The sequence below is a fragment of the Bacillus rossius genome, chromosome 1, assembly GCF_032445375.1.
Source record: "Bacillus rossius redtenbacheri isolate Brsri chromosome 1, Brsri_v3, whole genome shotgun sequence".
Lineage (NCBI taxonomy): Eukaryota > Metazoa > Arthropoda > Insecta > Phasmatodea > Bacillidae > Bacillus > Bacillus rossius.
This window is the reverse complement of record NC_086330.1, coordinates 118,339,672-118,363,798: the sequence shown is the minus strand read 5'-3', so window position 1 is coordinate 118,363,798 and position 24,127 is coordinate 118,339,672. Positions and strand designations below refer to the sequence as shown.

Below are 24,127 nucleotides of genomic sequence, written 5' to 3'. Positions count from 1 at the left end.
GCAGGAGTGCTGATGGGAATAGCGATCCGCACAGGAAGTCCACTGAGCCTAAACCTTGCTGAGCCTGTGTGGAAGCAGTTGGCAGGCATGTCACTCACCCCTGCAGACCTCACGGAGGTGGACAGGGACTACGTTCCAGGTAGAGGCCTTTGTGGAATCATTGTGTTTGAGGTCATTTGTGTGGTTTAGCAGTTCCACCAAGTTCATCTACAAAATTTGTCTTAGCTTAATGAATAATCATGATTGCTGAAAACATGGAATTTAGGAGTTTTCAGAAGATGGCATTCTGTGATCTAGTTGATGCTACATGCTTCATTACCATCTCCATATTGCAACACCCAGAACATAGAGTAAATAGTGCTTGACCATGGCTGATTATAGTTAAATTGTGTATAAATTGGAATTTCATTCTTTTAAATTAGTTACAAGCCCTTAAAACATTTTAATGAGATTTAACTGTAATCAAATTGATGTAATCCAGAGCATCCAGATTATATTACCATTTGGACATTTAACAAATTTTCATAAATTTTTTTTTTTTTGCAGAGTTATTTTCAGAGCATTGCAGCATCATAAAAACTAGTGCTGGGTCGAACGTTCGAATTTCGAACCGAACCCGAACTTTAGGGTTCGGTTCAGTTCGTTTCGGATAAAATTTCATAACAAATGTTCAGTTCGAAATACTGACAAAGAGTTCGTATTCGGTTCAAAATTGAACGTTATTAACGAACTTTAAAGCGAACCCACACAAAAAATATCTTACATCCATAACTCGTATTTGTTTAGTAAAACAGAAGGTGAACTACTGTTGCCAACATCGGTCACATAATGATTACGGTTAAAATCGATTATTTATCGATAGTTGTAAGCAGAAAAAAAAATTCGTCACTGTTGCCAACATTGGTCACATAATGATTACGGTTAAAATCTATTATTTATCGATAGTTGTAAGCAGAAAAAAAAATTTTGTCATCTGTCATCTTTGCATGTAAAGATTTCATGCGGATGTCATAGATGCTTTAACACAGCACGCGTAGTTATTTAGTTGTAATCGTCGGAACATACGTACATTATCTTTCGTTCATCCGTTTCTTTAACTTCGTTCTTTGTTTTGCGTTTTGCTGATGGTTGGTGCATGGTGCATGCTGGAATTAAGAAATAGCTTTGTAAAAGGACTACGTTTATTTATTATTCTCAACAGTCCGACATTGAAAACTGTGTTATTTATTTTTTATTTCCTTACAAAAATAGTGTGTTGTTACGTTTTCATTGTGTACCTACAGGTAAGTACATTTTAAGTAGCTTTCCACAGTAAAATTGTGTTTCTTTATATTAACTAGACCTGTGCCGATCTGGATCGGCAGGTACCGATATTGCCGATATTTTTGTGTATCGGATCGTATTCAGGATCCACCAAAACGAGAAAAATAATTGCTGATACTGTTTTTTTTGTCCAGATAGTATTTACCACGTTTCCATGTCGGGTTTAAAACGTTTCTGGTATCTAATTTAGTTTGTGTACAATACTCGTTTCCATGCATTATTTTGATCCAATTGAAAACGACTTCGATTCGCTCGATATATTTGCATGTTATGAGGGTCGCGACATTGGCTCACGTGAAATACTAAATAAAGACGTAATTAAATAAACACAAACAGGTGATTTGTCATTCTGCTCCATTGGGAAATACTTCCCCTACGAAAATAGAATGGATAAGCGAAAAGTCTTGATATTTCTTGGCTGCATGGCAATTATTGTTGGGTGTATTTCATTTATTAGGAAAGTGGGCGCAATAAAGAACTGCACAACAAAGGGAGCGCAACATTTTTGTACATCAATTATGTGTGCAAAACTTGCATTATTTCAACATAAGGTAAATATGTAGTTGAGCGGCCGGTCAGAAAGAAAAGTCTAAAAAATCTGAAAATAACTTCATTCTATTCTCTAAAACGTCCAACTACTGTATTTCAGAGTTCGGTTCGAGATCGGTTCGAGTTCGAAGAATTGGACTAGTGTTCGGTTCGAATTCGGTTCGTGATGAATGTTAAAGGTTCGGTTCAAGTTCGGATTCGGAGAAACTGTTATTCAATATGTTCGAGTTCAGTTCGAGAGATAAAAATGGGTTGGACCCAGCACTAATAAAAATCTTTACATTTGGTTTTTAATTTTGGTCTCATTTCCAAATCTTTAAAAATGGTCAAAGGCATCAAAAACAAAAACAAAATATACTAAATGCTAGGAATGCATAACTACATTGGTTGCAATCTCTCTGTATTCAACTTTTTTTTTTATGAAGATAGAAAGTGTAAGCCAATGTACAACCTTCCTCACCACCAACCAGTGGTAGCACCAGCAGATCGCTGAGGAGGTGGGACAATACTGATTTGATTGAAAATGGGAGGGGGAAGCTTCAGCCCACTATCCTTGAGTCTGCCACTCCAACCAACTGTGGTTGAACCTCGTATAATTTTATTAACCCTTTAGCGACAGACGCCGAGTGCGTAGTGCGCGACCTTGAGGCCGTCATGTGGCCGGCCGGCCGGCCGAGCCCCCTGTACGGGTCTCTTCTGACTGGAATCCAACTGATAAGCCCCTTCGCTAGTTTTGTCCGCCCTTCTTAAAATAAATAACATTTTTACAAGTAATTTTTGATTTTCAAAAAAGAAAAAAACTTTTTACATGATTATATTGTACATGCTACTATTACATTATTATTTAGTGAATTGGCAGCAGCGCACAAACATTATTAGAATTCGCATAGATTTTCTTTGAATATTTACTGCGATTTCTTAGCTGAGGTGTACTTGCAGAATAAGACCTTGGTACTTCTTGAAATAAACCTGGCTACTTGTCAAAATAAACCTTGGTTTGTAACGAAATAAACCCTTTCTTTGCAGTGTTTTAGTTTTGATTACAAACAGTCAATATTTATGTAGAATTAAAAACAAAATATTTTTATTCGCAGAATGAACAAAGCAGTTGTTAATTATTTTTATATTTGAAAACATTTTACACGTATATATAGTTCATGTTATTTATGAATCTGCTGACGGGAATACATATTTCATTTTTTTTAATTATTAGCAAACCATAAGAATAACAAAGAGACTTTGTTTTAAAGCTTTACAGAATACTCTCACTTGCAGAGTACTCGCATTGCTTACATAAATACGTAATTGCCACTTGCTTTCTTTAGCTCTGATATTATTACAAACATATATAAACAAAGCATAGCATTTACAGTGTACACAATATTTACATTGCAACCTTTGAATCAGCTCTGCAAAATTAAACAAAGTATTTTTTACTGGAATTTTTGGTCAACATTGAAATCATTACAATTATTGAATGGGCAACACAAATGTCTTTCGCCTTCTTATGCTTAGCAAAACAAACAAATTCACACAGTCTTTGCAAAGGAGCCCAAAATTCAAAAACTATTCAAACATATAATATTAGTTGATCAAAATATTAATTTTTTATGCATCGGCACCAGGGAAAATGTTTTTCACCTCGTGGTACATTGCAAAACAGGGAAATTCACAAAGTGTTTGCTTGCAGGCTTTACAAAAAAAAATTGTTTGCTTACTTTTCCCATGTTTCTTCTTGCAAACAATACATGTCGCATACTTTGACAGCTGTCCTGGAAGATGAAGTCCAGCAGTCAGCCTCTGTGGAGGATCACTACGTCTCCCACCCCCACTTTCTCTTCTGTCAACTTTAAACTTTTCCAGAACTTCTTGGATCAAGCCTAATTGAAAATTTGCATATGGCACTTTGCCGGAAGACGATTTGTATAGGCAAAATGCATTGAACAGAGACATGTCTATTATGTGGAAGAAAAACTTTCTGTACCATTTGGTGCATTTCCTGACACTTTCAACAGTTTTCATGATCATGTCACTTCGGTCAACACTTCCATTGACTTTTTGTAGTCAATTACAACCAAAGGTTTGAGACGTTTTGCATCTGTTCTGTAGTCCATTTTAGCAGTCTCTCGCATGTCTGCTGAGTGAAAAGTGGACAGCATATAAACATCTCGCTTGTCACACCATTTCAAAGCTAACATTAGGCCTGAAACAGACCTGAATATCATTTCTCCTTTTTGTAATTTTTCTGCCATTTTTGGCATTTCCTTCCGGTTGTGTCGCACTGTGCCGCAAGCATTAGTTGTGCGATTGTACAGCCAGCAGAAAAGAGTAGGACTTGTATACCAATTACCACAAAATAATGTGTGCCCATATTGTAAGTAGGGCTCTACCAGTGTTGCATTAACATCTCCAGAGACACCGAGATTGTGTTTTGTAAGATCTGTGTCAGTTCCACAATAAATGAAAAAGTCCAAAATATAATTTGTTTGAACATCACAAATCACAAAAATTTTGATTCCGAAATGACTTTGCTTTGCTGAGATATACTGTTTTATTTTTAGACGTCCTTTGAACAGAAGGAGTGATTCGTCCACACAAAGATTTTCAAATGGGTGCAAATGTGCTCTGAAAACCCTGCGAAAATGCTCCAAAATGGGACGAAGTTTAAATAATAATCCGTGGTTTTCACAGTATTGTCATTGAAGTGTAGGAACCTAAGGATTGACAAGTATCTGTCCCGTGAAAGAAGTTGAGAAAAAATTGGAGTTTCCACAATCGGATTTTTTGACCAGTACTCCGAAAAGGCCAACTTTATTACCCTGGGTCATAATGAGAGACATAGCAACAAAAATAAAAAATTCACTTTGGGTCAGTTCTGACACTGTTTGTTCTGTCCGTCAAATCGTCAGCCCTTTGTGTGAAATATTTGTTTGTTTCCTGGCAAATATTAGCCACAATTTGTTCAGTTACAAACAAGGAAAACAAACTGAAAAAACTGTTTGTATGAACAATATGTTTGGTTTCAGGTCTGGTATGTCTACTACCACTAATCTTCTTACCTTTCTTAATCCTGTATATAATATAGTTACAAATAGGGGTCAGGCCGATGCCTGTTACTTCGACTTGGCTAAAGCCTTTGATACTGTAAACCATTCCTTACTTCTTATTAAATTATCCCATTTTGGTCTCTGTGGAAACTATATCAATTGGTTCTCAAGCTACCTATCCAACAGAAGTTTTTTTGTATTGATCAACAATCATAGATCTCAGTATAATGCGTGTTCTGGTGTTCCCCAGGGAGGTACTCTTTCACCTCTTCTCTTTAATATATTTATTAATGACATTACACAAGTACTTTGCTACTCTACTGGAATTCTTTTTGCTGATGACCTAAAAATTTATAAAATTATTTATTCCTTAGAGGATTGTGAATTATTACAAGAAGATATTATTAAAGTTAATAATTGGTGTCTAAGAAACTTGGTCAAACTCAACAAAGATAAAACCAAGGTTATATCGTTCACTAGGAAATACCATCCGATTAAATATTCATACAAATTAGCGAATTCTATCATCTCTCAAGCCCACTACACAAAGGATCTCGGTATCATCCTTGATTCAAAACTATATTTCCATAAACATGTAGATTACATATATTCCTATGCACGAAGAACTCTAGCGCTTATAAAATTTATTACTTCTTATGCAACCAACTCAGACTCACTTATCTCTCTTTACATGGCACTTATAAGATCAAAATTAGAATATGGCTCTGTTATCTGGAATGGTATCAACTTAACAGATACTGAAAAAATCGAAAGTATTCAAAATAAAGTTATAGATTTAATTATTACAAGGAACCTCCCACGCCCCAATTGGACACCTCTGGTAGACCGTAGGGCCTATCTTGATGCTCTTTTTGTTCATAATTGTTACATTCATAAATTCAGATGCCCTTATCTTCTTGAAAATACTGCCTTAAGAATTCCTCAATTCAATTCCCGCTTACGCTCTACTCTGTGTACTCTTATTACTAATAATGATATTATTTATAGACTTATAAAAAATTACAATAATATATATTTGAATTCCAACAGTGTTTAATTATATATATTCTGATTTATGTCTGTCATAGCTATATTATTTTTCCTTCAATATCTCTTAACATTTAATAATTTGATTTTACCTGTATTAATTATGTTTGTATTTGTTTTTTATTTTTGTTAATGACCTAGTTGTTATTGTTCTTATTTCTATATATCTTTGTTTGTCTTGTTTATGTATTTGTGTTTCTGTGTTGTTATAAGCTTTTTTTTTTTTGTTTTCTATATTTTGTATTTTAGTTTTTTTTTTGTTTTTTGTTTTTTTCGTGCCCACCATAAAAGTATTTTAGCTGTCGGTGGGCATGTCACAAATACAAATAAATATATAAATAAATAAAATAAAATAAAATCGCTTTTTAGCCCAGAGTCTGCGGAGGAAAACTTTTGTTTTTGTGGGGTGACATTTCTACAAGACCACACAAGTTTCTGTTTTGCTTCTGGAGATGTAATTGTTTCTTCATCCCCTTCCTCCCCCTCTGAAGAATGATCAGACAATTCAGGGTCAGGTGTTGTTGAGGGGCCGGAAGATGTCGATGGACCTGACCATGATTGTTGAGTAGAATTTTTTTGTAGTAATGATTCATTTTTCAATTCATCACTACTGACCTCAAAGTCACTATCTAACAGAAGCTGCAAGGCTTCTTTGGTTGTGTAAAATCGTTTTCTCTTTTTAAAGTCCAACCCACAAAAGTAATGCAATAATATAAAACAGTCAGGGAAAATTCCTAAAAACAACGAATAAATTTCCATTACAAATAATAATTGTCAGCTCACAATGTACTCATACTCACGTTTCAACACAGTGATAACACAAAATAAATTTTCATTATAAGTTAACGTAAAACAATTAATTTAGCACCTTATTCCCATGTTTATACGTCTAAAACCTTAACAGAAGGAAGCCAGACACGTGAATTAGGCGTGAAAAATATTGGCAGTGCTCCAGGTCGCCGAGTGAATGGTGATTACATCTAGCGGCAGAAAAATGTACTACTAGTCTCCCGACAGCCCACTAGTTATCGCCAAGGTCGGACTTCCACGGCAGTTCATCGTAGCGAAACAGAAAAGAGGTAGAGTCGTCAGGACTTCTAGAGCAGTCCAACGGCGGAAAGGCACTGCATCCAGTCGACTTCTGCAACAGTCCACTGTCTGTATTGCCCGACTTTGGCCGACTTCTACAGAAGTCAACAGGGGCTAAAGGGTTAAAGTAGTCGAAATGGTGTATTATTCCTCATAAGGTCTTTCCGAGATGTAATAAGGTCTCTTAAGGTGAATGCCTCAATGGCCGAACTGGCACATTTACACTTTTAGCTGTTTCCTTTGCAAATCCCTTCAAATGTAGGCATAATTTTTTCCTCCAGGTTTGCTGTGTATTCGTGACATGGAGCCTGACGACAAAGTATTCCAGACTTTGGAAATGCCGTTTTCCACACCGTCAGCATTCGGGAATGAAGTTTCACTGTCGACTCGTTACAGGCGAATAATGCCAGAGAACAGACTGGAATATGTGAAACTTGCACTGAACTACAGGTACTAGATGAGTGTTACATAACTAGGTTAGTATCTGTTAGAGGTGGGACGATACTACACTTTCGATACTCTATTCTGTATTGTTTTTTCAGTTCGATACTTTCGATACTTCGATACTTTCGATACTCCAGGGAAAAATATTTTCCCATTAAGTAACAATATTATTACAAATAACATAAATTAGTTTTAAACTATATAAATTCAATCTATCATACCAGCACAATGTCAGATTAAACTTAAATACATAATGTCTGATGTGTAAATAATTGCATTATATTAATGAAAGATATGAATTCATCATTATATATACATATAATAAAACCACCCGAAATGTAAGATACAGTCCATAATCAAGTAAAGCTGACATGAGAAACAGTGGCCTTACAAAATGTTTGAAGTCCTTTCGTGGAGGGGGGGAAAAGTCACCAAGCCTAAATTAGAAATAAAAGAAATTAGGCTATTGTAAAAAGAAAATCAGAAATTTTTTCTTGTTTGTTTAATTTTACAAACAACTTTATGCAACAGAACAATTTTCAATAAAATTTTAACTTGAGAAACGTAAATTACAAAACAATCCAATCGTAAGAAAACAATAATAAATGGGTATTTTTAGTTCAAAGACTAATGAATGCACAAAATATGAGATCCGTGCCTTGGTAAAGCGCGTGCACCATTTTCATAATCATTGCTAGTTTGCACCACTAGTCTCGCTTGGTGCTGGCCATAGATGCTACTAGCGAAGTACACAGTCTTCCTGATACTATCCATATCTATGGTGTAATAAAGTTATTTTCTTACGTTTACAATGGTAAGCAATGAACGTTTTTCAAAATAAAACCACTAAAACGTAGTTTATCAGGAGGTATAAAACAAAAAAATTTGTGCATTTTAGGACTTTTCCGCTTCGTAAAAACAGATGAAACGGGAAATGAATGATTTTATAAGTGTATGTTCTGGAAAAGTAAACCATTGTAAATATAGTACTTTCAGTGGGACCAAAATTAATCGGAGTATGACACGGGAAAATGTATGAAACGGGAACGTATCATCGAGGTTCTACCGTAGTTGTATTTTGTACGATGGCAACTCAAAACTTAGTTCAATACAAATGAACAAGCATTCCGGTATCGAAAAAATGTATCGAACTTACAGTTTCGATACTCGATACTTTTCGATACCGTCAAGTATCGAAGGTATCGAAGTATCGAAAATCCCATCACTAGTATCTGTGTAGAATAAGATATAGTGTAATGTCTCTCATGAATCCAAGAAAAAATTTACATTCTTTTTTTGGGTTAAAAAAATTTATATTATCATAGTTTAGTTGAATGATAAATTTTGAACATCCATATGCCATTGCAAAGTTATATTTTTTACTGCAGGAAGCTCTTAAAGTTTTTATATTGGTATGTAAATAGGATTATTTAACAAAAACTCAAAATTTCTTTTAAGTTATGTGAAATACTTGTAAATAGTTAACTATTTATACGTATTTTCATCAGAAACAAAGTAAACTAGACACTTCTCGAGTTTCACAAACTTGAAAATCTAGTAAAATTTACTTTTTTTGGTCCTTAAAATCTTACCAAGTCAGCATCTGCCATGTTGTAAATAAATAGTGCCCTCACTCATATAAATTTATACCAAGATGGGTGTCTTTAAGTTACTTGTCATGGCACTCTTGGTTCATAAAATGTATCAGAGTGCTACACTCATATTTTTATGTGCTTGGTATTTCAGTGATTGTTGAAGTTATTTGATGTCTGTAGTACTTGGTGTACTTTTGTGAGTATTCTCTTAATACTTTTTTTGTCAAGTGAAAATTTTGTTAGGTTTGGTTTTATTTTGTAATTTTTTTTTATTCTAAAATATTTAATTTAACATCCCTTAATTTTCCACCTTCCAGCAATTCACACTAATTCCATAACTACAAGAAAGCATTATTAACGTAAATTTACTTTATTCTAGATACCCTTGCATGTTGCTACAATTTCTTGTGATCCCTTAAAAAGTATGAGAAAGATGTTTTATAGGCCATATAAAATGTGGCGTTCATTGCGGTAACTGTGAATGTTTTCGTACATTGTGCTGGAAATGCTACAGGTTTAATGTCAGGGATGCAGGTGATTGCGAGTGGTGATGGTCCGTGGTGCATCGCCATAGGTGGCACTAGGTACGAAGTCATGGATTCAGGTGATTGCGAGTGGTGATGGTCCGTGGTACGTCGCCACAGGTTGCACGAGTTTGACGAGCAGGTGCAGGCAGTGAGGGAGGGCATGGCGAGAGTTGTGCCCGTGGCGCTGCTGTCTCTGTTCGGCGGGTACGAACTGCAGACCATGGTGTGTGGGTCGCCGGACATCCCTCTGGCGCTGCTCAAGTCCGTAGCCACCTATAAAGGTAATAAATACACCAGGCACCATTCTGATTCTATTTATACGTCAGAATAAACACTCACTCATTATTGTCTTCATGTAAACTGCTGTTTGTTTTAGTGTCAGCTTTGTTCAAGAAACTAGGAATTTGCAATGGCGCTAACCATTTTTGAAGAACACACAATGCTTTCTAGCTAATCTACGAATTTAGGCAATGTTTTAATATCAAAATATGAAACCACGGGTTTTAAAATATTTTAAGTTAAAATTTGTGCTTTTGTTAATGGAAATCATTTAGAGAAAATTTTTTTATATTTTCTGTATGGTGGCAGCATTGCAGGTAATTTTATGTTTTATTCATGGTATACGCCTTTGTCTTTACAACTTTAATCTATAGTATCTATCAATTGCCTGAATAGGGTTATTATTATGTCATTGTCTTTAACTTTGACCTTTTGGTTCAAAACTTAGTTTATTTTTCATTTTTTTTGTATTTTGTGCATTGGCTGCCAGTTGTTATCAATAAACTTTAATTTTTAACAGGTCATTATCATTGTCTTTCTTCAAATATAGTCCATTGCTTGCAATGAAAGTTATCTTTTATAGTTATAATTTTGTGTTGTTATAGTTAAATGTTTTGTTGTAGACATAAACGATGTTCTAAAAATAGCCAGTATTCTTCCATACAAAGAATTTATGGTATTATTTATTTCCAGGAATTGATGCCAATGCACCACTTGTTCAGTGGTTCTGGGAAGTCATGGAAGAGTTCACAAACCAAGAACGATCTCTCTTTCTGAGGTTTGTGTGGGGGCGTACCAGACTGCCTCGTACCATAGCTGACTTCCGTGGCAGAGATTTTGTCTTGCAAGTATGTCTTTCACTTGTTAATACAGATTTGTTTATGAAAATTCATTTAATGGAATTAGCTTTATTGTAATAAAAATGTGATATCGTGTGGTTTTCAGGTGCTCGACAAATACAATCCGCCAGATCATTTCCTACCAGAAAGCTACACTTGCTTTTTCTTATTGAAAATGCCTCGTTATTCCTGCAAGGTTTGTAACGTAGCATAATTCCTGCCCCCCTGCTACTAATAACCCTAACTGAGAATGTGTTATGTTGCTGTTTTCTTCATGTTTCATAATTAATTCATACTCATGTTTCTTCATTTAAAGTATTTTGTTTGTGCGAAAATATTATTCATTATTAATTTTTGTTAGGTTTTATACAAAGTTAAATGTAATTTTTTTTATTATCATTTTTTCTCTGTTTTGCTCACTCAGTTAAAATTAACATGTGTATTAATTGTATTTTTACAACTTTGAAGCATCTTCTGGTTATTGAGGCTGTAACATTTCTAGAAGGTTTAAAAAAAGAAAGGAAGACATAGGTGAGACATGGTTGCGACACAATGTGTAAGAGATGATTTTTTTAGTTAATGTCATCTACTTACAAAAAGTTCAAACACAAATAACAAAATTCAGACTCAGATAATGCATACTTCGTCTGTGCAAAGAAAGAATTTCAAAATAGTAGGTTCTGGTATGAAACAGTGTAAAATGCAATAAAAGTTTTTTTTTAATTTAGCATATTATATCATCGAATAAAATTAGAGCTGGGCCGATCACCTATTTTGCCGATCATGCCGATGCCGATCATCTGCTGCCGATCTTGCCGATCTTCTGAGCCGATTAGAGCCTTTCAAGTACCTCTGATTACACGTTGCTTTTGACGGATCACTATAAACGGTGAAATATTCCCAGACAAAACTACTTTTCATTGACATGATTACTTAAAAATCACGACATAATAAATTTCACGGACTAGCGATTATACAGGTAAGCCCGGAAGGTCTTGTCAAGCTTCTCAGACACCAGCGTGTAGCTGGGTTAAGGCCAAGGTCATGTGACGTAACATCTCCCGAGGCTTACTGCGCCTTGGCAGCAGATGGATAAAAATAGTAAACTCCCAATTATACGTGTTCATTGGGACCCGCCGATGCCCGGATAATTGAAATTCTGTAAAAATAAATAAATAAATAAATAAACCCGGATAATCGGTTAACGGTAAGGGCCGCCTTCGAAATTGTTGTCTCGGCTTAAAAAAATACGGCACTGCCTAGTCATTAGTTCACGGTCATTTACAACAGCCGAAGAGAGAAAGATAAGATCGTGCTGACCTTGTACACATAAATTTTGGGTAGCTCCCCACCCCCTCCACCCCTTCGACCAGCCGAATGCCAGCCAGACACGTCACTCGCCAGGCGCCTGCCGTGCGTTGGCGGGCGGAAAGTAACTCAGCAGCACGTCAAACAACATTCAAACAAACGGGAGACGGGAAGCAGAAGTCAGGACATCCCCCTCAAGTTTAAAGAGTGACAAATGTAACAGCTGAAAAGGGGGGGGGGGGGGGGGGGGATCGACACAAAGGGTCGGTACAAACAGCGTTGCAGAGTTTGGCGGCCCACGCGATGGCTTGCAGTGTTTGCCGGCCGCCGGCCAGCGTGACGTTAATTTTAACCGCTGACAATTTTAGCTTCTCTTTTTTTTCTGCACTTTTAAATCGTCCCGGATTATCCGATTCCCGTATTAGCGCGTCACAGATTAACGAGGTTCTACTGTGGGAAACAAAACTCTTCATCAACCAGGTTTTTATACAAAAAAAAGTTAAGCTCTATTTCCCGCTAAACAGTATAAGAATATTAATTTCGCTAAACAAAACTTTCAATAGGCCATATTTAGCGAGAAAAAACTAAATAGATGAATTCCCGAAGAGTAGTTGTTTACTAACCACGAGACTACTAGCGCCATTAATCCGTACGAATTCCGCTGCGCGACGCGCGTCACTCTAATCTCTGGCGTCATATAACCAACCTAAACAACAGTCGCCACTCGCCATTCAGGTAATATTAACCGTAAATGGTAAACAAATACATAGTTTTCGGTTCGTTAATGATAAATAACTTTACAAATAGTATAATGGAAAATTATTTTACCGAAAGTACCGTAAATATACGTGGAAATTGATACTTAGGTATGTAACTGTTCAATGTTTATAAAACTTACGATATTTGTTTACTTTATTGGTATATTTTTTCGTGTGTGGTTAGTTTTAAATTATTAAATCCTATTATTTTTCGATGAGTAATCAAATTTTCTTCCCGAAAAGTACTGTAAACAAACATGGAAAGTTGTTAGGTATAGGTAATTATTCAATGTTATAAGTTTGCAGTAGGAGACCAATGATCGGCTCAAATAATCGGCTACGTTTTGCCGATCATTATGATCGGCAAAATTAACAAAATCGGCCGATTATTACGATCGGGGATCGGCATCGGCCCAGCTCTAAATAAAATTTACAAATCTACACTGACAGAAATGAAGTTCACTTAACACGTTGACTGCCATGGAGGACACTGGTGTCTGCTCCTTAAATATCCCCGAGGGCCATAGCGGACACGGGTGTCCTCTCGGCACTGTTGTAAATAACCTGCCTCTGGCGCCATATGGCCGCTCGAGCATCAGATTTAGCCTTGTAATGTGTCCGCTGCGGCCTCAGGGGAAGTATAATTGGTGTTGGTTTCTCGTATACTCTTACCATATTGTGTCTGCTGTGTCCGCCAGTGGCGTGGAGGGAATTAAAATAAATATTAATAATTACGCATTTACATTCAGTTTCTCATGTATTTGCTTAATTTTATTTTTCACTTTTCTGAACGTTAGTTTTCTCATGACAATTTCAGATACAATCACACCATAGCTCTACAGACAGAATCACGGCATCGTGTAAAAATATTTCTGCTTTTATTTATTATGTAAGCTACATTTTACTAATACAGTCAAACCTCTATCTATCGAACTCGTATGTATCGATTGTCCGTGTTTATCGTATACTTTCTATGGTCCCGGCAAAATTGCCATACAACTAAGGTTAAAAAAAGTCCGCTTGTACCGATGTTCGAATTATCGTTTTGTCCGCATTGATCGTACAAAATATGTGGTCCCGTCACTACAAATTATAATAGATTATCGTTTAACCATTTCTTAGAAAAGAAACCATCATAAAAACAGTAACGATAGTATATATAAATAGTAAAAATCACCTTCAATCTCCAGCCATTTTATAATAGCAACGAGTGAACTGTCAACAAACAGTAGATGGCTAACATTGGTGCCATATTTCCATGAAATCGACTCATCACGAAACGTTGCCACACTACGACTTGTATTTATGTACGAAACTTTTTCATGTCGGCTAAAATGGTAATGTAAGCCCCGTGTTTACATTTTATTATATGTGATATCAATAAAATAATTATTAAAACAATATATTTGCTCAAATAAAAAAATACCGTGGGTACTTAAGTGTAGATAATATTAGGGGAATATTAGACGTGGCTGCTTGTAAGTTCTGATACTGTATTTATGTCAAAACTTAGCAGAAATACTGGTACGAGACATAAACTTCACAAGATAAAATGAGCGGAGTCTTGGTAACTATTTTATACGTATTTTATAATTTCGGAAGTACGGTATTGTACAGTTGACGCATATTTTTTAAACTAACCATATATTTCTGGGGATCGTAAATAATTAATTATTGATATCAAAACATCAAGGTGAACGTAAACTTGAACATGTCACGGCAACGAGAAAACTGGTGCGTATACCAATAAACTGGTATTAGAACTGGACAAAACTGGTACACGGGAGGTGGAGCTTATATTTTTTTTCCGCTAAGCTCACATCTATTGGCTGGCTGCTGATGGAAGGTCATGAGTCTGGGCGGAGCATTGAGTGAGTTATATTGTGCATGCGCAGCTCAGAGAACAGAGAGATCCAGCCAGCGGCTACGCCACGCCGTAAAAACAGCTGATAGAGTATAATGACCTTTCTCCGCGCACGGCGCGCGATTGACGGTAAATTTCCATCAATTTGCTGCCTTTTTTTTTTTTTAATTTTTTTACTGTGGCATAATGCGTATGTGTAATGTAGCCCGTATTTGTTCTGAACACTGCAGGATGCGACTGTATTTTAATTAACTTTAACATATTTTTTACAATTTTTTATATTTTTAAACTTTTTTTTCTCGAAAATCTGTACGTACGACCGAGATGAACGTACGAACCGGGGGCCGTACGAGCGAGGTTTTACTGTAGTTGAGAACACTTGATGAACGAATTAGGATTATTGAAGAAATTGAAATTGAATTGTAGGTCTATTGTGCATAGGCTATGTTTTTTTTAAAGTGTAAATTGAATTAAGTAAAATGCTTCCATTTTAATTTTTTTTTATTTTTGCAATTGATTAAACTTTAATGACAAGTAACTGATATATTTCTGACACTAATTTTGAGGTTTAAATATTTTTTTTCAAAAATCTAAGAGTGAAGTCCACATCTATTGAATGTCCACATCTACTGAATTTTTTTGTTGGTCTCCTGAAAAATGATAGATAGAGGTTTGACTGTACATATATAAACAAATTTTTTAATATATGAGGCTAAAATATTTTTTACCACTGTTCAAACTGTCTAAAATTTAGTATCCTTATAAAAATACAATAACATTATAAAATACTCCAGTACTTTTACAGACAAATATTTAATATATAAAATGCTTTGTGCTTTACTTTGATATGTAAGGCATATTTTACTATAATTTTTTACACAAATAACTTTGAATAGCAAGATAAATATTTTAGACTTGTGTAGTAAAAGAATTCTAAGAAACAGTACCCAAAAAAAATACACTGGAGTCCTGTTATAGCGAGGTGTCACGGTTCCGGGTTTGATCCTCGCTATAACCTTGTACTCGCTATAACCGAATTGGACAGATTTTGGCCCCCAAAAAATAAAAATTAACCGAAAACAGCATAAAAATTGTGTTTAAAATAGGGATGGGTCGTGTCGATTCTTCATTGCTACGATTCCGCCGATTCTGCCAGGAATCGGAATCGTCAATTCATCCACCAAGTTTCAAGGAATCGTATTGTATTTAGTATGGTACTAAGCACTCTTAATAATAAAAAAAACTTTTTTCCTGAATGAAACCAGCGATTCCTGCTAAAATTACCGTTTTCTTTTTGGCCATAATATTGTCACAATATTTACATAACTCACCTTGCACTTTCATTTCAAAATTCGGTAAATTACGTAATAGTTATATCACGTTTATATTCGTTGCAGTTTCAGCTTATACAATTACATTATAAAAGTCATTAGGATCAAATGAAATATTTGTTTTCCAAACTCTAGAATCATAACTGTGTTTTAACTTGTTTCGTGTTGAATTACACAATACATAAAGAAAGCAAAAGAAAAAGAAACAAGTTACGAATACATCATCTCATCTAGCCGAGTCCACCATATTTTAACGTTGTAAACAATTAACAGAGCGTGCAACACAACAAAAGCAATACTATCTATCGTAATTTCTTTTGTTTGAAGTTTTAAAATGGTTAAAATTGGGTTAAAACACGTAATATATCACAGTATTTTTATTTAATATAATAATATATTTAACTAGTATGTCTGATTAATTAACTTTTTTTCGTTTGCTTCGCACATAGATGGTACATTTTGATGCGTCTGAGCACTCACTGAATGAGATGAAACAAGAAAGCCTCCATATTATCGAATACTTTATGTTGTAACCTCACTTTTGTTTCTTTTAACACGCGTGGTTTCAGTTACTATTTTTCAAGAGATGAGGTCAGTTTATTTCTACTATAGTATAGTACACGTATTTCTGTGATGTATATAACTCGTTTTCAGTGTTGTTAAAAGTACTTGGAAAAAGTAATTGGGCTCAATTACAATTACTGTGGTGATAATGTAACTAATTACGAGTAAAAATTACTTTACATAGAAGTAATCAGTAAAATTACAATTACAATTACTTTCCGCTACTATTTTAAAACTGACCTACGATTCAATTTTTTTACACTTTGTTACATTAATAAACATACATAAATATATGTTATGTTAAAAAAAATGATTTCATGTAATGATTAAATTTATTATCTTTAATTAAATGAATAATATTTGAGGACAAACTTGCTTGAATAACATCAAAAGACTTCATACAAGTAGTGGAATTGACCTTACAAAACAATTGCATTTTAAAGTTCTCATCAGATAGATTCCCTCTCTTGATGGCAAAAACATCTTTACCAACACTAAAAAGATGCTCAATGGGCGCAATTGACAGCAGCGATGTGTTACATTTTTTAAATTGAGATTTTAGGATAGGGTAATGTTGGAGACACTGCAAGTCACTATGGATCCTCATTTTTGATCATAGATGTTGTGCGTACGATCGTAGCACTACAAGCATAAAATTATTAACTTTACTAATACAAAAGTGTATGATCTTGTTCTTTATTGTATTCATTATACGTTCCGAGAATAAAAGTAACGGCAAGTAAATATAAAGTATTGATTACCTTAATGTTTCAGTTACAATTAATGTTATGTATTCCGATTACAAGTACAAATTACATTTTTTAAATGTAATTCGTTACAAGTATAAATTACTTGAAAAGTAATCGTTACAAGTAATCCGATTACTTGTAATTCGTTACTTAACAACACTGCTCGTTTTTGCAGAAACACACGTGAAACGGTGTATTAGAAATAAAAAATCATGTCTGAAGTGTGGAAACATTTTACAATCTACCCATTCGATGAGAAATTTGCAATATGCAATTATTGTAACACGAAAACATCTCGTGGGCCAACAAAGACCACAACCAACCTATTAAAACATTTTCGGACTCAACATAAGTAGGACCTATCTTGCTATGGGGGACTCCAGTGAAATTCATAATGTACCATAAGATTCTATTTTTGATTTATATACTGTTTTAATATTTCAGTTTGTTTTGTAATTACACCTGAATTCTCATTTCTAGAAATTGATGAAATTATAACCTTGTATTGCTTATGAATTAATTAGCATAATACAAGCAGCTGAGTTCTCATTAGAATTGCATTAAAAACTTTGTCTTGAAATAGAAGTTTGTTTGGAATCATGGTGTATTGTATTTTTTCCTTTAAGTTCTTTAATGATTAGGTACATGGCAATTTTTTTGGTGGAATCGGAATAGAAGCATTTTTGGAATCGGAATCTGAATCGAGAAAATATGGAATCGACCCATCTCTAGTTTAAACCTGTATGATTGGAAAATAACAGGTTAAATTAATGCAATCTTAATTTATGTTAGCAGATGTGTGAATTCTCTTTAAAACGATACCCCACAAGTACGGATGCGATCACTGATTGTGTCAAAATAACCAGAATACCCTACCACGCCACGTAAGTATAGCATCTCAAGCCCGCGGCCGACGCAGCATTGTCCTGCTATCTATTGTTGATGCGGGCTGTCTGCTAGCGGCCATGTTGGTTCGGGATGTAGCTAACAGGCAGCGCTAGTGTAGCGCGACAATTTAATTCCTTATAAAAAAGCAGAAGTGCGGCAACGCACGTACGCCTCAAACGAAATAGTCGCTGGAAAACTATACTTTTTCATTTAAAGAAACTTGTAAACTTTATTTAGAATATAAATTTGGGATTAAACTCAAACCATCACCACCCCCTTCCCGGACAGATACTTCAACAACTGACCGAAACAAAAGTTACAAGAAAACTGTCCTAGCGATTCGGAAATAAATATGGTAGTGCCTACTATTTGTCAAATAGTAAAATAAATAACGTGACGTGTTTGCAAACGTGTCACGACTGAAATAATTCCAAACAAGTTTATAAATATTTGTACATTATTAACGTGATCAATTAACAACAAGTATAAAGATGGCTCTGACTTTTTTGGCCTAACATAGTTATAAAAAATGTTATTATTCGTTAATGAAAATGCCCCAACAAATTAATTAAGAGCATTTATATTTTTTACATTGTTATGTAAATGGCGGGGAAAAAAAAATAGATTTTGTCTATTTTCTAAATAATAAGAAATGCGTACAAGTAATGCTGTGACTGTGAAGTCGCAGGCACGCCCTAGAGTATGGGCGTTTGGATGATAGCCGGCTTATCTTGTAGCGACGTAGTCAGAAACGAAACAAAGGGACTGCTCTCTTTGTAGCCTAGCGGTTGCATTACACATGCACATATCCCCAGCACATTCAGTATTTATTATACTGAGTTCACAGGAATAGAATAATATTAACGAACAGATAACTAACAGAATTTTGATAAAGAAAGGACGGGATTCTATTTTTCAAACCACGCACTTAGGTGGCGACTGCAAGGCTGAAGAATGTGACAAGTGTCAATGGCAAGATGTCTAGTGGCGAGCGAGAGGGGTGGAGATAAAGCAGAAAGATAACCAAAGCGCGCTTCATGCGATCACGCCGTAAATTCCTCAAAAAGACCTCGTTATAGCCGTGTTCTCGCTATTACCGTGCTCGCTATAACGGGATTCTCCTTTGCAAATAGAATCACATCAGCTCTACATAGAAATATTGTACAGTATAATTTTTTCCCTTTAGTTTGATACCTTTTCATTCTACTACAATTCTTTTCATGTCTAAGAAATATTTATTTATCTTTACATGTTCAAAATTACTTGTGCACATTGTTGAAACATTCCAGGCAGTATCTTGGTTCGCCCACACAATCGACACAGTATGTTGTGACTTTCTTCACCTTATTTTTGTCAATTTCCCCATGATGTTTCTTTTCATAGCAACCACGACAGTATTTGCGTCCTTCTCTTGCAGAACCTTCGGTTTTTTTGAAAATGTGTTTGAACATAATTTTTGTACGCATTGTGGGTGTTGTTTGTCGTGCTGGCGTCTCATGTTTGTTTTGAAATTTCCGTACTGCACTGGGTGTCATCATTTGTTTTACTCCAGAGACTCGTGATCGTAGTTCTCTTCCCTGTAACTTGACAATAAATAATGTGCACATTCACGACATCAGTTCCCAGCAATAATTCAATAACAACTTTGCGATACCATTTTAGTGATTTGCGAAGTGGGGTACTGTAGCTAGACATTTGGTCGGACAAGTCGATTGCTGCCTTGCCTTTATTGTAATCCAATATCGCTTTTGGTTTGTTCACGACCACGTGCCTGCGGCTGACTGGGACCATTTCATGCCCGTGGCACGTACTCAACACCAGAATAATTTTTTTTGTCAGTCCATTTCAATACTGTAATGCCTCTGTCATTTTGTTGAGCAACCATGTCACCCTTTTTGAGTTTCTTGCTGATAATTTGTTTTGGGTTATTTTTTATATTTGATCTAAGGGTTCCCAACAAATTAGTGGACTTATCCAGAAGTTTTTCAGCTAAATCTATACTCGTGTAGTAATTTTCAGTGACTATCACACGTCCCGAATTCAGTAGAGCATCGCACAACTTAAGCACAACACTTGTTGGAACAGAGTTACCTGCATCTTGGTTCCCCGAGTAAACATTTAGGTTCCACGTGTAACCTTTCCCAAAGCACGCTTTGAAAATCTTTACCCCATACTTGTGTGTTTTCTGTGGACAGTAAGTACTGTTTCAGTTTCAGCCTTCCTTTTTAGGGCACAATGGTCTCGTCAACACACACTGTTTCACCTGGAGTACACAACATCTGAAATTTTGCAGCAAGATGATCCACAACAATGCGAAGTTTGTACAGTCTGTCATTTTCTGGCTGGAATTCGTTGTTACTAAAATGCCACATTCTCAGGAGTTCAAACCGGTTCCTAGACATTGTTGAAGGAATTGCACTTATTTTGAAAAAAGGATCACTGGTCCAATAATCACTTATTAATGGTACCTTGACAATGCCCATTTATGCTATTATACCTAAAAACTGCACATTTTCATGTTTGTTCGTCTGCACCCACGTGTTTATTCTGCTGTTGGCTGGTATATCTGGATGATTTAGTTTTTGGCTCACATAAAGATTTGTCTGTTCCACAAAAATATCTAGCAAATTGTCCCCAACAAACAGTTTATTACAATCAAACTCGGTAACATCAATAAACTGCGCTAAAAGTTCCGGGTTCAACCCAGATTCACCCCGGAAAAAGAATGTTCGTTTATTCCCTTCAGGAGTGTGCCAAGCATTATTATCTGCAACATTTTGACGCAGTCTATTTGAATCATTTTCATGACGTTCACCCGGTGTGACCGCACTGTCTGGAACCTGTGGGGCCGCAACAATGTCATGCTGTACTGGTAACGGTTCTGTGTCAGACGCAGCTGATGCAGCTGCAACGTCTTGCTGTGTGGGCAACTCTTCTGGAGATTTATTAGTACACAAAGTTGAACGTGATTTTGTCTTTTCACCTGTTTCACATGATGATGTTGAGAAATCGCCATCAGAATGGTCACTCTCTGAACTTGATACATAATCAGGATCCTTATCCGAGTCATCCGTATTTGTAGTGGAACTTGAATCTGTAAAAAACAGTAATAGTGTGTTACGTATTTGTGATGTGTTAACTATACGGAATATACCATTTCAAAAACAATATTTACACTGACCTTCACTGAGTTCGTTCCACTTTCGTTTTTTTGTTTGCTCAATTGCTGCGGACACTATTTGCTTAGTCCGATTTGGAAAAAAACATATTTTTTAATGTCCATTTCGCATCAAAAACAAGCACACAAAAATATTTTGTACGATACATTTACTTGTCACCATCACGTGAGATTACTGCAGCACACAGGAAACAGCATGAATTATCGCTGCAGATCAAATGATATGTCGTTTTTACTATCAACTACAGTGTTCACTTGCACGTCCATGAAACGATAACTCTGCGATATTTATTACTGTCGTGAAGTGTGCGTCGTGTCTGCTCGGGTGTGCGCTGCGGCGCTAAGTAAAACAAAGGATCATTAGGCGCCACAGAGGACACCGGTGACCGCTTCAGATAAAATGGCAATCTTATCAATAAACTATAATAATCTGCTAATATACTGTGACAAATAATTTTGTTAGTGATCAAATGAATAAAATACCAAAATTTATTTTTGGCCTCTATGTTAATGTTATGCTGGTGTTAATGGCAGTCAACGTGTTAAAATCAATAAAAACAACATACTGCTACAACAAAACGACGACTGCATACATAACCATAGTTCCTGCATTGGCATTTACATTGTATGTATGTATATTAAATTACTGTTTATTTTAAAATGTGAAGCAGATTCTTTATTCTTAGTTGTGAAAAACATTTTGCATTAAAAGAATTCTTTTTAATTAGTTTCACAAATCAGATTGAAGTCTGCAATTTCCGTACACATTTACCCCGTACTCAAACTAGCCAGGCTATGAGCCATTAAGTTTTGTTAAGGTGCTTATAGAAAGTGCTATTCATTATGGTGCACTTAAGAATGGCACTGATTAAAGAGATACATTGTTCTGCTAAATAATTTTCTTGACCACAGAAACATAAGTCAAAGGAGGCATGAAAATGTTAGCTACATATATCTTGTGATACTTGTATAAAATTTATTGTTTAGTAACTTATTGCTTATTTAGAAGTATTCATTTTTCTAAGCTTTATTAAAATCATTGGTCTGAGGTAGGGGCAATTACCCCCCCCCCTCCCCCTTGGATCCGTTATCCAGTTGGCATCAGAAGAATAATTTTGTGCACTTAAGAATATTCAAGTAGGCATGTAGCTGCTATGACTACATTACTAAACAAGATAAACATTAATTTTTAATTTTAGTTTGTATGTATATTTTATAACCGTAGTAAAATGATGTGTTCATTCACACCAGTTGCTTAGGACTTACTGATATTTTCCTTGCACAGTTGCTAATGATGTCAATTTAGGATGGGGTAAGTTTGTCACGGCAACTTACGTGATGGTTTTGTTGTTTGTAACAGGTTGTTCTGCGAGAGAAGCTGAAGTATGCTATTCATTTCTGCAAGTCTATAGACACTGACGAGTATGCCAGGGTTGCTATGCCAGGCAGTGGTGCAGCTTCCAGCAATTGTGATAGTGATGAACTGGACAGCATAGCCAGTGACGGGCTTGGCTCTGTCTGATTACTGTAAATATGTTCAAGGTAATTTATGCTGTATGATTATTTAAATGATCCGGATCACATCATTCTTAACTCAAGACGTACTTATTTAATTAGTTTGTGCAAATTGATCTCATAGTATTTGAAGCACATTGTGTAGTTTTTTTGTACATTAGTTCTTTTATTAATCTAATTTCCATTGTATTCATAAATTGCTCTACTATGACATACTGTGCATTTAGAATACATATTTAGAAACTTGGCTGTTTAAAAGCTGTAACATTTAAATATAACTGTTATTTATGTCTATGTACGCACACAAAATTGTTATAAAAAATACAGTTCTCCTGTAGTATGTGTTTTTTATATTTTTTACTGGAGCATTTTGAAAATATGTTGAGCTCATCCTGAAGCAATACTGGGAAACGGAGGAACCACCTAGTGTGACGTCAAAACAACCAACTGAGGATTATTGTGAAACCCACTTCGCAACCACACACTCGCGAGACGAGTCTGGTAGATACAAGGTCCGGCTTCCTTTAAACCCTGAAGCACAACCTCTTGGTAATTTTCGTGTTAATGCTGAAAACAGATTCTATGCTTTAGAAAGAAACTTAGCAGCCCAACCCGCTATGAAGAGTATGTAGCAAGAGTTCATGAACGATTACATTGCTTCCAGGCATATGAAACCTTCTCGCTATTCAACCCAGGGTCGGGAGGATCAAAGACATCCCAGTTGTGTCATCCCTCATCATGGAGTGTTAAAAATATCCATCTCTACTACTAAATTACGGGTGGTTTTCGATGGGAGCGCTAAAACTTCAAATGGAGTGTCATTGAATGACATACAGTAGAACCCTGTTATAATGAATCTGAAGGGAGTAGTTTATATGTTCACTATAGAGGGGAAACTTTATATCTGGGAAAACTTTTATATTGGCAATACATACTCAAAAGCATAATCTTAACTACACATAGGCCTAAGCCAAGAAAAGACGAATGAAAATACTCAAAGCAACAGTTTTATGAGCAAAAGCAGATATTATTTTTAATACACTACACATGTACAAACTTTCTATTAATGGTTCGACATCGGCGTATTTTCCTTTTTTAGGCGTTTAATACTCTGTGACGTATTCGCAGGTTTAGAAAGAAGATTGTTCAGCTTGTTTAATATTGTACTTAATGTGGATGTTGCAATTCCCAGTTCCTTTGATATAAACACGTGCGGGACAGTGGGGTTGGAGT

General features: G+C 35.6%; 1 protein-coding gene across 2 annotated transcripts in view; it reads left to right on the top strand.

The window, feature by feature from the left end:
* The window catches only part of LOC134543153 (E3 ubiquitin-protein ligase HERC2), a 374,433-nt gene extending 351,197 nt beyond the window's left edge, over positions 1-23,236 (top strand). For both annotated transcript variants that reach the window (XM_063388026.1, XM_063388017.1), the window contains exons 77-82: positions 5-139; positions 7,337-7,505; positions 9,739-9,902; positions 10,594-10,748; positions 10,846-10,935; positions 22,740-23,236. In XM_063388026.1, the coding sequence (XP_063244096.1) occupies positions 5-139; positions 7,337-7,505; positions 9,739-9,902; positions 10,594-10,748; positions 10,846-10,935; positions 22,740-22,901 (875 nt within the window). In that variant the 3' untranslated portion in view covers positions 22,902-23,236. The remainder of the gene's footprint in view (positions 1-4; positions 140-7,336; positions 7,506-9,738; positions 9,903-10,593; positions 10,749-10,845; positions 10,936-22,739) is intronic.
* The last annotated feature ends 891 nt before the right edge of the window (positions 23,237-24,127 follow it).